Source organism: Ruditapes philippinarum, unplaced genomic scaffold (assembly GCF_026571515.1).
Source record: "Ruditapes philippinarum isolate M1 unplaced genomic scaffold, ASM2657151v2 ctg5514_1_1_1_1, whole genome shotgun sequence".
Classification (NCBI taxonomy): domain Eukaryota; kingdom Metazoa; phylum Mollusca; class Bivalvia; order Venerida; family Veneridae; genus Ruditapes; species Ruditapes philippinarum.
The window spans coordinates 118,262-133,713 of record NW_026855379.1 but is presented as its reverse complement, the minus strand read 5'-3'; the positions used below and the strand labels follow the sequence as shown (position 1 = coordinate 133,713).

Sequence of the window (15,452 nt, the reverse complement as noted above, 5' to 3'; positions counted from 1 at the left end):
TGAAATACTAGATCTATCTGTTGGAAAGGTAAAGAAAGAAATGATACAAAATATTTTCTATAATATATATTGTGTCAGTAGCGGTAAAGAATCAGCAACATTTTGCATTTGTTGCAAACTTCCGCGATTCTAGTAATATTGCAAATTTGCATAATATAAAGCACACATTCTGTATGGAATTATGTTTTTCTTTTTTTTCTTTTTTTTTCTTTTTTTATATTTTATGTTTTCATTTATTTGACATGTATTTTTGATGTTTTGCCCAAAAGCTATTTTGTTTTCATGTTCCGCTAATATCTAAATTGTACTTATAGTTGTAAAAACAGTTTTATTCACCGTTTTATTGCTTGGGGCGATATTAACATCCTTGCCACCAGTGTCGAGCCAAGCAGTGCAGCTAAATCACACTGAAAATCCCTCGATCTATACTAACGTAATGTTCCATTTCCGATGGTGGACAAATTACTTATTGCGTATTGTAATTGTTAATGCGTTTTATTGGGACACATTCATATCTAAAGCATAACCATATATTTATTTTGAAGATGTATCACGTGTATTTTAGAAGATTTTTTTAAAGAAAACATACACTGTCTTATACATATATGTGCCTTTTGCTTATACACATGCAATATGTTTTATACTATCAATAAAAACAATCCCGGTTTAATTTTCATCTAAGTCTCGCACTTTGTTTATATTGTCCCGAGTTTTAATTACAGTAGCGAAATCAACTGCGTTTCAACAGAGATGTGTTGTGTTTGTTTGTTGACTTCTGTTTGGGCCGGTGTAAACCTGCTGGAAGACAGAGCAGAGGAGGGGGAGGGGAGCAAGCAGGGCAGAGTGGAAAGTAGCTTGCTAGCTTACAGATACAACTCCCCTGTATGAACGAATTACTCAAAATTTGTGCGTTATTTAAGGTTTCCATTTTATTTTTCAGTTGTAATTATATATTTGTCTTCAGTTGTGTTTAGTTAGGTAAAGAATATAAATAAAATGTACGCGTATTGGTAAAGAGTTTTTTAATGTTTCTGAAAAATAAACATATTTGCAAGGGTTAAGAAAAAAAACACCAAAGAAAATCATTTATTTTCACTTAATTACTTTCATGTCTACACTATATATGCATTATATATACAGTGAAATGAAATTCATAAATATAAATATAGGAATTGTGCACGATATGTCTGTATGCGTTTAATTAATTCATTTAGATTCCTGACATGATAAAAATGTATCCTGTACACTACATGATTACATATCTTGTTTTTATCGAAAACATTTTTTGTAACTATATTTTATAAGTTGACATAGAGACATCGCATGCCGATCATGGTTGTGTTATTGTGGCATTACCGTATTTATTATTTTACTGTATAGCTGTTGTTAGTACATTTACCGAGATTACTAATAAATAAAAGCGTAAAATGAATTCTGCAAACATGACTGGTCAATTCATTTATTCATTAATTCAATTAATCAATTTTCCCATCATAAATTGTGTATAAAACTTCAGTTATAAAAATATATGACATGGACCGCGTTGACATTAAAATCGATTAAATACCCTAATAGTGGTCATTCATTAAACAAGGAATGTCAAAATGCTCAAAATTCTTGCTTCATTTGTCAATCAAAGTTGTAAAATTTTAACAACCATGTGAAAATCTATGTAATGTAAACACCGGGCTTGATATGTTTACATTTTTGTTTCATGACTTAAAAATCAATAATTTGTTTTTATGTACAGGGGTGAGTCAGGGAGATGTATTTAGCCCTATACTGTTATTGTATAAAAAAAAATATTGGGTAGCAGTGGAGAGCAACTAAAACGAAAGCAAAAGTATATACTTTGATTCAAAGCGCAGACTCGTTTAGTTTGTGAGAGACAAAAAAAATGCAATTTCTCGCCACTAAAACCCGCTTTAGCAGTTTTTGAAACGGATAGGTCTACAATGAGCACATTTTCCATCAGTATTCCATATGTATAATGTATTGATGAAAACACATGAATGCATCATATGGTTATTCTTATAAAATATTGCTTGAAGAAAAAACGTAGATAAGTTTCTATGCGATGTAGTATAAATGTGATGAGTAATAATATTCTGTTCTAGAACAATATATTATCTGCAATATGAATATATGAGCCGCTTCATGACAAAACCAACATAATGAGTTTGCGACCAGCATGGATCCTGAGCAGTCTGCGCGTTTGTTGTGACGCGGCTAAAATATTTTCAACATAATTGTTTATTGTATAACAGACCTTCCATTATAGACCAGTTCATTTTAATACTAAAAGGATTGGAGTCATCAAAGGCCTTAAAATGCAACAACACTAAAGTGATGAACAACGTATCAATTCCAGCAGCCTCACAGAACATGCTGGCATTCGTATAAAGATATCGACAAGGTGCAAATTTTCAATGCCTATAAAAAACGAAAATAAATAGTTATTAAGGATACATTTTTTGAGTAATCATTCTTTCATTTAATAAAATATCAGAAAATGATATATTTACTGAAACGTTGGTTGTCAATAAACCATTCGATTCTATTTTACGAGTCTTTTCGAAAGAAAGCACAAACTCTCCAACATCAATGTCCTAAACTCAGTACGATATTATGTATTCTTTGGAAAACAGTTTCAAATATGATACATTAATCATTTGTTTCTTACAAACCTTCATTTGAAAAAAGATACAATTTCATTTGAGATTATAAGTAAATTATGTTGATTTACAATTAAAGAAATTGATAATTAAGCTGAAACATCTACTTATAAAGTACTAGTAATTAGTTTTTAATGGGAATTGCTTCAAAAATGACTGTACATGAATATATAACTATATTTGGCTTTCAAATAGGAAAGCACTGCACATATGTTCTGCTATTATATGTTCAAATAAGAAACGTCACAACGTAAATTTCTCTCGGAAATGATTAACTTTGCTTATTATGCAATTTGATCATTACCAATATAGGTATGGTGTTATTTTGATTTTCCTTTAATCTTGTACGTCATTTTTAGTTGTTTCCATTGGTTCGTCATCATGGTAACGGAAATAGAAAAAATAATATCGACTTCCGTGTTGTATTGATCACTTATTGGTGTAAATGAATAAAAACTTGACAACCGTTCGATGAAATTCATTGATTATATTACATGTGAACCGTGTGCGTGCCTAGAGGATAATTTTATATAAATTACACGGATTTGACAAGCTTGTTCTCAGACTTTAAACTATCATCCACCAGGTATGTTCACGACATTCTAAAATTATTATTTGTACATTTCTTTAATTAAAGAACTAATTAAATAAATGTACTTAATTAAGATATTAATTCGTTTAAATATTTCATAAATGATTCGGTTTAAAAAAAAGGCTATTGGGGTAATGTTGCCTTCATAAAAGCATTTATAGTATATACACGTTAAAGGTTTCTAATTTGATATGTTATGCTGAGAAATTACCTTTGTAATAAAAAGCATATCCGCAATAAATAATTAATATTTATATAATTTTATATTTTTATTTTGTTTCTACTTTCTGGAAAAAATGATATGTTTTTCAGAGCTTTTTTACAAATAATTATTTTCTATGATACACTTTATATGATAGACGCACGTAAACTTTAAGTAAAGAGTATCTCCTCAAGAATGAAGAAAATATCATTCTTTAAAACAACATTAACTGATTTTTGAATAACAAACAGTAACCCTAATCTATGAAAAAATGCCCAACTGTTAAACTTTTAACGACAGTGCCATGTTATTATAAAAAGGTACAGAAAAAAATTAAAGGTACACATTTTCTGATGATTTGCGATATCTTTGTTTTAGTTTTTTCATTGGCATATTCATTCATTTCAGAAACATGCGACTGGTATTTTGTTTAGTGTGCATCAGTGTTGCACTGCACGTAACCTCCGGGCAGAATGACTTTAACTTCGGACTCTTTGGAAATGGGGGCGGTTCAAATGGCGGAGCAACAACAACCGGTACAACGGGCCAGAACACCGGACTTCTCGGCGCCAACCCAACATCGCTGACACCAAACGGGGGCGGAGCCCAGACAAATGGCCTACAAAACAATGGGTTAACTCAGAATAGTGGAATGAATCCTGGAATGAACATGGGCGGTGGTTTGAACAGTGGTATGAACAATGGCATGAACGGTGGAATGACACCTGGTATGAACAATGGTATGAACAATGGAATGAACAATGGTATGAACAATGGTATGAACAATGGAATGAACAATGGAATGAACAATGGTATGAACGGTGGTATGACACCTGGTATGAATACCGGTATGAATCAGGGTATGAACACCGGAATGAATGGTGGAATGAACCCTGGTATGAATCCCGGAATGAATAATGGTATGAACCCCGGAATGAACAATGGCATGAACAATGGTATGAACCCTGGAATGAACAATGGTATGAACAATGGTATGAATCAGATGATGGGTAATCAAAACGGCATGATGAATCCAAATGGCATGGCCATGCCCGGGCAAAATGGCATGATGCAAAACAATATGCAGGGAAATGGTATGATGGGAACTGGTATGCAGAATGGTATGCAAGGAAGTAACATGATGGGCATGGGTGGACAAAATGGCATGATGCAGCAGAATGGTATGATGCAACAGAATGGTTTTGTAAATGCTGGTGGTGCAACATTCCAAGATCCTACAAGAATGGGTCGTTTTAACGGAAACAATCTTAACCAACTCGGATTTGATCCTAATAGCCAAGCCGGTCTTTTCCAAAATCAGCTAAATGCTCAAAATATGCCACAGTTTGGAAACCAACAATCACAGTTTGGTCAAGGTCAGTTTGGTCAGCAAATGCGTCCACCTTTCGGACAGCAAATGCCATTCCAAACACCTTTCGGTGCCCAGTTTGGAAGTACTTTCACAAGTCAACCAGGTTTCGGCATGTTCCCTGACCCGATGATGAATGCCTTCGCACCAAATCCCTTCCAGATGACAGCAGGTCCAATGATGGGACCCGGCCCCATGGGCGCAATCTTTATGCCAGGAATGGGTAAGTCTCCTTTTATATAACATTTATTTGGCTTTGTAAAATTACATGTAATTCTACTTTCTCTCGATTTACATGTTCATTACGTACTGATTCATGAACTAAATATGTGACAATACAACACACGTTATAGTTTAAAGTTACCACTTAAAATATGCGTAATCATAAATCCATATACACTGTTAGAGAGAAAAATGTTTACATTCTATAAAACAGTTTGCAATAAATTATTAATAGGTTTCACCGTTTCCGGCGCCTTTTGACGTAATGGTCTGTCTTGAAAGTAACTAATGTCCAAAATAATTCAAGTTCAGCTCAGTAATTGTATTGTATAGAGAGATCGGTGGTTACAGATTTGACAATATGCTTAAAATTCATTATACCGTAATAAGATAAATAAGTTCTTGATTAATGCAACACATTTAAACAAGGGCATCATTTGTGATTAAGTGATATAGCAAAAATTTACATTATGTTACCTGGAAATATTTGTACGGTAACGAGATAATCCCTTGTATAAAAAGGACGGAGGTATTCACATTAAGTTATTTTACGTCCACCAGAAATGAGCAACCTGATATTTGACGCAAACGGAAACGTGGTTGGGACTACCGGAAGTGCAGGTGGCATGGCCCAAACAGGTGGAATGGCTCAAGGGGGTACTGGAATGATGCAAGGCAATAACTTTGTGTTCCCTCAACCCACTCAAACCATGATGCCCATGGGCAGCGGGATTGCCTTACCGGGCGGTTTCGGCTCTACCACAATGTCTGCTAACCCAGCTATCATTGGTATGGGTCAGCTTGGGCAGACGCAAGGATTAACACAGGGTGGGTTGATGCCCCAGACCGCGGGTTCAATGCAAGGGATTAACAATGTCGGAGTTAACACCTTGAGACAGCCCAATCGGAATGCTGGATTTGCTTCTAACACGCTTCAAGGACAAATGATGTCTGCTAACATGCAATCTATTAATAGTAACACAAACGCTTTGAGCACACAAAATATTGCACAGCAACAACGCAGCAATAGCTTTGCTTTAAATAATAATGGAATGCCTATTAATACTGACATTAAACCATTTAGTGGCATTGTGCCTAACCAAGGTGGCACTGTGCTCATTGACCCAAGTGTTATGAAACACAAAATGATTAATCAGGCACCAATGGCCAATGTTGGAGTAACAAATAGTGTCAAGCCAAACCCTCTTAATTCAAACACTGGTACCATAAACAATGGATTTTCAAATATGCGTAACATGAACACTGAAAACGCTAACAATGGCTTTTCTAACGCTAAAAACGCAAACACTGGTTTTCTAAACGCTGGTAGTGCTAGTACTAGCTTTTCTAATGATAAAAACGCAAATAATAGCTTTATAAACGCTGGTGTTGCAAATAATGGCCTTCCAAATGTTAATAACGCAAATAATGGCTTTTCAAATTCTATGAATGCTAATAATGGCTTTAGTGCTAGTACTGGTAATTCGAACTCGCTTAATGCAAACACTGCTAACACAAATAATCTGTTTTCAGGTTAAACATTTCATCATTGATGCACTTCTTTATTATTTATTTTGCTCAATGTATTTTATATACACAATGCCTTAATGTTATTTTTTATATACTGTATGCACTATTATCAAAATATTGAGTCGAAACTTTGAAAAGTGATTTTGATTAAAAAATACATTGAATATATCAAAACAAATCATTATTTTTCACCCTGCTTTTCTTTATTTTGTAAATAATGGCATACTATAAATTACATATTATATTATTTAAACAAATAATCATTTTATTACCAAGTTTCGACTCATGTTCGAGTTACAATATGGCTGAAATATGAGTATATTACAAAAAATTTGATAATATCTAATCTACCATCATGTATTCATACGCCATTGAAGCAGAATTATTTTACAAGGGCTAGAATACATACATATATGTAGTTACATATATATGTAGTTTAAAGTTTGTTAGAGACTGTCCGATTTGTCTTCAAGAACTGTTATTGTCACTGTTTATTCGCTAGACCATTGAAAAAAGTAAATTGTTGTATATTTATTTTTTGTATTAAATATCTGTTACGAATTCAATATTTACTGTTTATTTTTTTGAACGTATATTGCTTTGGCATTAAAAAAGAAAGATACACAGCTAAATGAATTAGATAAATGAATTAAGTTTATGACACTTATTTGGGATATTGCATATTCCTCGGTTCACGTTGTTGTTGAACATCCAAGGTTGTAAATAGTCATAATATATTTTGGGTCATAAAGTTATTTTCTCTCCTATTTCAAGCGGGAGGTAGACAACAACGACCCATGAGCCCGATGCCATTTAACATGCCGGGGATGGTTCCCCAGCCTATGGGTATGCCCGGGATGATTCCCGGCCGCGTTGCAATGCCCGTCATGCCTCCTCCTCGCCAAGGCAAGAAAAAATAAACCGTCGTAATATTAAGGTAATTTAAAGCATGGAAATCCGCAATATGTATGGATATTTTCGTTTTCTTCTTGTCTGAGTTAGTCCTTTATAAAGGTATTGTCAGTAACAAAAATGTCTAATTAATATTCGGACGGTGCATGTATGGTTGCATATGGCCTTTCATTTTAAAAATTAACCAAACAAAAGATAAACTGAATTAAATACTTTATTATTTTATGAAAATATTAAATGCAGATGGTATTTTTCATATTTCAAACTTTATCTCATTATTGGTATGTGGGTATTGCACGTTCAATATTTTTCTTTTGCCTTTTATTTTATTTGTCTTTTGTTTATTTGCATTGCCTTATTTAATTTATTAACACTTCGTTTTTAATAAAAATGTTTAAATATGTGAAGAACACCAAAGAATAAATATAATAATCTGTTTGCAACGATATTTTAACAAACTTATTACTAGATAAAAAAAATATTAATTTAAAAAATTATTTAGAACAGAATAACTTTAAAAATTATTAAGAATAGATTAAAATAGATAAACATTAAAGAATTGATGACTTATGAAATATTTTTTTTTATCTTTATTTTTGCAGTCGGTAAAAGAAGGAAGTAACTCTGTCATGTCCGGTCGGTATCCGTACAGCGCCGGATGAATGATATCACGGGAGATAACTATGATTGAAGTCATACAGAATTACAGACCTTGTCTGTTTTATACGAAGGATTAAAGTCATAATATGTTACAGAGAACACTTTAATATTTAAAATTGTCTGTTTCAACTGTGCTGTTGTTGTTATTGCTGATGCCTTATCATTTTATAATAAATTATTTATTAAAATAACGTGTTCCTGCTACAAATAACGCAAAAATATCGGGGATTAACAGTCTAAGATAGATCTATATTGAACAAAGTATGGAATCAGTGTGGTCATACCATTTAGTATATTTACATGCAGTTATTTTTAAAGTATTGCGAGCAGCGTTTTCGGCTAGTTCGGAAGTGGAACCTGTTGTTAGGGAACAATCCCACTGCGAATGTGCTAAACTATTTCCGATTTTGATAAATCCTATTCGAAACATATTTGCCTCTGACGCTTTTACGATTGCCTTATAAACCTGACTGGACCGGGAGCTAATATTTTACCAGAAGTGTAAGTAACGTTAGTACGTGATGTTGTATGGACTACATAGTTTCATTTTTTATTAAAACTGTTCAAAAGTCAACTTGTTTGACCAAAAAAAATATAAGAGAGACGTTTGAACAGATATGTTTTGACCAATAATAACGTGATTGTAATCAAGCCCAAATGGAAAGAGTGACCAATTATAACGCCAAATATGATGAATAATGATTACGTCAAAGCAGATGTACTTAGTAAATGCAAAAGTTAACAAACAAAATCCGTGAATAAATATGCTGCATGATATAAAAAATATATGTACATCATTCTTACTCTCATGTAAAACACATGAATTTTCCGGCAACATTTTTTTTTTAATTTCTTACATAAATGTGAAACTAACGTACTCAAACGTTCAGGCAACTTCCGTCGACGTTACTATCCTCCAGGCGCAAAAATGTCTGCGTCGGTCCAAAAGTCAAATCATTAGTAATCACACATCAATATTATATCAATAAATCATTAAAATATTTTTCATGTACTTCCGTAAACGTAACGTGTGCGGTGACGTTATGGGAACGGGACTGTTAAACCAACAGCATTTTTTACTTAAACCAATAAAAAAACATATATATATATGAAAAAAAAATGAATTTCAATTTTCACGTTTTGAAGAGACAAAAAAAAATAATAATTTAAAAAAAAATGAATAAATAAAATAAAATGAATTGACATTTGGGTGTTAAACAATATGTCAATGGCTGCCCCTGTAAAGATCACATTAATGGTGTCTTTCCAGATGTACTGTTGGAAACTCGGGTGTCCCTTCGTTCATTATTTTAAACATGCTTTATAGAAGCATCACCGTTTGAGAACGATAGCTAGTTGTTAAATGTATGCCAGACCGCTCCGATTTCATGCGTTCGAATCTTCTTGTGGCTAAATAATGCTTGCACATACATGTATCATAAAAACATATCTATTTTATCAACCCTTACCATGCTTAATATCTATAAATTGACTTGCGCATCTTACAATCTGGATAAAACCATTCATCATTTTAGGGGAAACTAGAAATGTCTCCCTAGGACAAGGGTGACCCCCACATTCCACTGTTTTGTCAGTCTACTGGCGTATATTGACACACGAACAGACAAAGAAAATTGAACATGACTCCCCCTAGTCCAAAGAGGTTAAGTAAATGCATATGAAAAGAATCAACACCATCATGCAACAAAAATAATGAATGAAATTTCTTTGGAAATGAAGTGTTAGATAAACAGAGAGTTTTTTTTATTACATTACAAAGAATTTAAAGTAAAATCATTAACATGTATAAACAAGATAATGACAGAGTATTTTTTCTTTGATATATACGTAAATAAGGACGTTGAATGACTTTACATGAAATCGCTAACAGACAGACGGGCGACCAGGGCAAACTTTAAATGTTCAAATTCCCTAAGTTCACAAAGTGCCGCAAAAGTTTGGCTGAAATCCTTCGAGAGGGAAAAAAGAAAACAACACAAAGAGCCTCAATTCTATCAAAAATGATTAAATCCCAAAACTCCTATAATATGCTCTAAGGCGCTTGGTGACAATACTTCAGTCAAAGTTTAGTTCAAATCCTGCTGCGCACACAAATATTATTTCTCTACATACATTGTATTACAAATGTGGGAAAAAAACACAAAAGGTCATAATAAAGTCAAAACTGGTCAAATAACAAAGCCCCAAATAACATGGGACTTGGTTGCAACACTTCTGTGAAAGTTTGGGAGAAATCTATAAATGTAGGATTTAGCTCACAAAATTGTTAAACCTGCCCATCCCCCCACCAACGTCCACCGACATAACAGTTTTCTCACTATCACTTATACATGCTGTTCTTATTTTTATTTTACTTTTTCTAAACTGTTTTGACAAACTGGGAGCCAGATAGTGGTTTCTAAAGTATAAGAAATATACAAAACTGGCAAGATAAACTACAGGATGAAAGCCTGGTGCTCATTACAAGAATTCTTTTTTCCATACTGATAAAGGATATCTAGTTAATATTACTGTTGTTGTTGGTTTTTTTTTTTTTTTTTTTGCTTTACCAAATTTAACTACCTTAACGATATCCTTGTTATTATTTCAACATTATGAAATGAAGTAATTACCAGATTACAAATATTCGAGAATGCAAACTTAAACAGCTAACCAAAAGATTGACATCATAAAAGAAGTTTCATCCAACATGATTCTATTCTAAATTTAATAACCATGTAATTTAGAAATTTTAGTGTAAATATTCCCATAAATCTGTGAACTTATGTTGATTATATCTACGTGTATCTATAATTGGACCAAAATGGTATAAGAGTAATTTCTTGAAACAGAAAGAGTTGTTACCATTCAGGACAGGCTGTAATGATGTACATGTACATCTAAATTGGGCAATGAGAAAATAATTGAAAACAATACATCTATAGTTATTTACATTTTATTCGGTTTTAATATTCAAAATATGTTATTTTCTGATAAATATATCTATATATACACACACAGAATTGTGTATGCCATACTGTTTGAATATAATGTACTCACTACCAGTATTAAACCAATACTAGTATTATTGATCTGAACGTCAGTAAAATACATATGTTAAAGAATACCAGTAAATAAATGCAAAAACTCTATTTTATGCATGTGAATATCAGTAAATATATGTAGAAAACAAGAGAATAACATGCGGTGTTAACCCCCCATCCTGTCTTGTCATTGCAAAGACTATCAATAAAGTTTGAGAAAAAAAATTAAAAAGGGTCATAACTCAAAAAATGTAGGTTTCAGAATTATACCCCTTGTCTAACAACTAGTCCTTGTCAATTTAAACATGTATTACAAGTTTTATGTAAATTATCTTTTAAAAAGTTTGAATAATGGGCTGCATTAAAGATTTTGCCTAACATAAAAGCTCATCTTGATTATAAAAGCTCAACTTTTTCTTCGTAAACAAATAAGCTAAAAATCTATTTAATGCATTTGGACACCAGTAAACATATGTACGAACATACATCTAATTTTCAATTTAATTACAAGTGAACAGAACAAAACATACAAAAACTTAATGCACTAGTTTCATAACATAGAAATGATAAAAAAAACTTAAACAGGTTATATCAAGATTATACATGATGTAACATCTATTTCAACAGTATGGCATACAAAATCAGAAATGATTCTTAATTAAGAAAAAAAAAGAACCCATATTAACCAAAAACAGCTTTAAATATTGACAAGCATTAAAATGAAATTCTACTTAACACAAATACAGACTTAATGGTTGGTTAAAAACACATGTATTTATTTAAGCCCAATTGGAAAATAGTTCTTTTAACTTAAAATTTATCATAGACTCACAATATAGTGCTGGTTCTAGTCAAACTTTGATATCAAAATGTTCAATAATACATTTATATTGAGAATTATATAATATTACATTCACTTAGCACTAACAACAAAACTATTGCTTTCCCCCTACATTTATCCGTCTACTCATTTTACAGAAAATTGTCATTCAAAACTGAACAATCTTTCATATTGCTTAATCTACTCATAACAAAAAGAATACATTTACATTCTTTAAGTGTCAACCACAAAATAACTATGAAAAATACAATTCTTTCCTTTATTCAATTCATACAAGGAAATAAACGTAAAACAGACACTGATATCCCTTATTCTATTCACAAACAGACTATGAAGTAAACGCTTATTCCAAACACAGAATTGATAAACATAAATTACAATGATTTCCCTTATTCAATCCACAAAAAGAACTGATAAACAAATCACACCAATTTCACTTATTTAATCCACAAACATAATTGATAAACATAAATTACATCAATTTCTCTTATTCAATCCACAAATAGAATTGATAAACATATATCATACCAATTTCATCTATTCAATTGACCAACATAATTCACACCAATTTTCCCTTATTCAATCCACAAATAGAATTCATAAATGTAAATCACACCAATTTTCTCTTATTCAATCCACAAACACAATATAATTAATATATATTACAGAACTACACACTTATAATTCTTACTCCACCCTCACATTTTTTGATGAAAACAAAACACAATGATTTCCCTCATATACAGTATATATGTATATATCATGAACATATCTACATGTATTTTCCCTTCGTAAATCCACAAAGTATCTGATTAATAGTGAAAAATACTGACCTATTTTATTCAATCCACTCAGAATATGTGAAGAAATATAAAATATACACTGATTTCCTTTAATAACAAATATTTTTCCCGCAGAATACTGTATCTATTGTTTTTATAGATACGAAATGACCAATGACACTAACAGAAATTACAGAATATCCTTACAACACAGAACAGTAATGTAAAAAAATGTTCCCTAACAGCTTCACAGTCATGATTATTTATATGCCATGAAATCTTATATGTCTGTCAGAAGACTTTTATTTTATACAAAAAATATGAACCAATGAACACATGTTCCCTAATGGCATATTGATAAATCTAAAAGAAGACAAAAATAGGAAAATCTAGACACATGCCCACACATTGACCATGGAACAACGCACACATCAAATATCAAAAGTAAGACAATTTTTAGTTGCATCGACACGGGCCCAATAAATAATAAAATTAGGTGAGTACATGGATTATAGAAACACAATGAAAACAACAACAATAGAAATACAGCAAATAGAATAAAGAAGACCAATAACCCAGTAAAATACAATATAACTAAACAATATCAACAAAATGAACAACAACAACATGAGTCTCACTATTCTTATCAATGATACTAAGCAAATTTAATTGTTAAAAAAATATCAAACAATTACGCCACCTTTATCTGTATTGCAAATTCACCTTAATAAACAAGTCTCCCTTAAATCAATACAGTAGACAACAAAATGCAATAAATACAGGACATGAAAGGTTTTTCTGTTTATTGCCTTTTTTGACACCTAATCATTAAAAAAAATGTTCACCAACAACTGAAAGTGTTACCCCTGTCACTATATCTAAATGTTTATTTCTTACAGTTTTTTCTCTACACATTTGACTGCATATGACAATTTATTGAAAATACAATAATACTCAACTCGAATCTCAGGATTTTCATTAGTCAGTGTACCTTCTGTTAAAGATTTCTGACCAATCAAATGCCAGAGATCTGAGTTTGAACTATGAAAATTTTATTATTACCTTGATCCCTATTCTCTTAACTTGATGAGGTAAATGCATATCTGACCTAAGTTAAGATATATTTTATTTTGGGATTATTTGCTATAAATAAGGAAATCTTATGAAAATTAATGGTTAAAGTACATATATTTATGCATAATATTGAGCAAAGAATTAATGATTTCAATTTATATACTAGTATATAATCATTTATCCATAGACCATATAAAAAATGAATGTAGAAAACTGTAATGACCCTATGAAGTATGAAAGCACATTATACTGTATATTGGTTTAAAATGAGCAGTGTCACACAATAAGGGTCCCCTTTTTTAATAACCAACATTATCGTATTTATATATAAGCCTGATTTTGATGACTGCATAGAGACCACACAAAACATTTTTGAGGGTCATAGGAAAGGTTGTTTCCAAAGAGCTTAAAGCAAGTAAGTAAACTTATTGATACTACTGTCGTATGAGAAAGCATGGCTGTAACCTGAGGAGGGCTCAAACCCACAATACCTGGGTTGAAAGGCAGACATCTTGACTACCCAGCCCGTCCCCTATTATTATACAATGTAAATATGCGCATATCAAATATATTTTCTAACAGTCCAATTCTAACCCTCAACAGTAACAAAACAACAAATTGTATTTTTTGGTAACTTACACCTGTATTTTTATAGACTTAACTAATGACTTTAGCCAATACTATGAAGTTCTTCTAAATCTAAAACATTGAATTTAAACACTCATTGTGCAACACTGCTCAAAATATGGAATTCTGTGAAATAAAAAAGAATAAAAACAAGTGATGTATTACTTTAAGTAAAGAAATATTCCTACATAAGTGGTAAAATAAATGTATAACACAACATCTAGATGTCCTTGAAATTCAATTTCTGTCAGTTAGTTGTTTAAAAAGAACATAATGGTTTTAAATTCCAGAAAATTTAATTTCCCTAGTTACCTTCAGGAAATTTAATTTCCCTTAATTCCTTCAGGAAATTTAATTCCCTGTTTCTTTTAAGAAATTTAATTTCCCTTGTTTCATTCAGGAAATTTGATTTCCCTTGTTTCCTTAAGGAAATTTAATTCCCTTGTTTCCTTCACGAAATTTAATTTCCCTTATTTCCTTAAGCAAATTTAATTTCCCATGTTTCCCTCATGTCAAAGGTTAAATCTTGATATTGTAGTTCAACAACAGCTAGCTTTATAGTTAAATAACGGTCAAATTACAAAGAAAACAAAGCACACAGAAATCAACTTGTCAAATGCGCTGTACCCGCATAAACCATTCTTATCTTCATGATAACATAACAAAGTAGCCAATCCCCAAACAGATAATTATGTAAAAAATACATAATATAATAATAATAATACATGTAAATGTAATGTATCATTAATTAAAATAATCTCTGAAAGTATTCTAAATCAAATCATATCTGTATGTGGATTTAAGGGACAAACCTCTTAATCAGTAATATTTTTTTCCTCTTTTCTTTTTTTTAACTAAGAAAATGACTGTTCAATGACTTCTTGTTTAAGAGGTTCCAAATTTTACCATTTTGGTCAAATGA

The 15,452-nt window shown here is 31.6% G+C and overlaps 1 protein-coding gene across 5 annotated transcripts; it reads left to right on the top strand.

The window, feature by feature from the left end:
* The first annotated feature begins 3,108 nt into the window (after window positions 1-3,108).
* Window positions 3,109-8,353, top strand: LOC132743128 (uncharacterized). 5 transcript variants are annotated; one of them, XM_060731653.1, is made up of 4 exons: window positions 3,109-3,261; window positions 3,878-5,061; window positions 7,365-7,527; window positions 8,105-8,353. In XM_060731653.1, the coding sequence occupies exons 2-3, from the start codon at window positions 3,882-3,884 to the stop codon at window positions 7,508-7,510; spliced, it is 1,326 nt and encodes a 441-aa protein (XP_060587636.1). In that variant the 5' UTR covers window positions 3,109-3,261; window positions 3,878-3,881; the 3' UTR covers window positions 7,511-7,527; window positions 8,105-8,353. The 5 variants fall into 5 exon arrangements, with proteins under 5 accessions (XP_060587636.1, XP_060587637.1, XP_060587635.1 ...); XM_060731654.1 differs by lacking the exon at window positions 7,365-7,527 and adding an exon at window positions 5,622-5,735; XM_060731652.1 differs by lacking the exon at window positions 7,365-7,527 and adding an exon at window positions 5,622-5,849.
* Window positions 8,354-15,452: the final 7,099 nt, after the last annotated feature.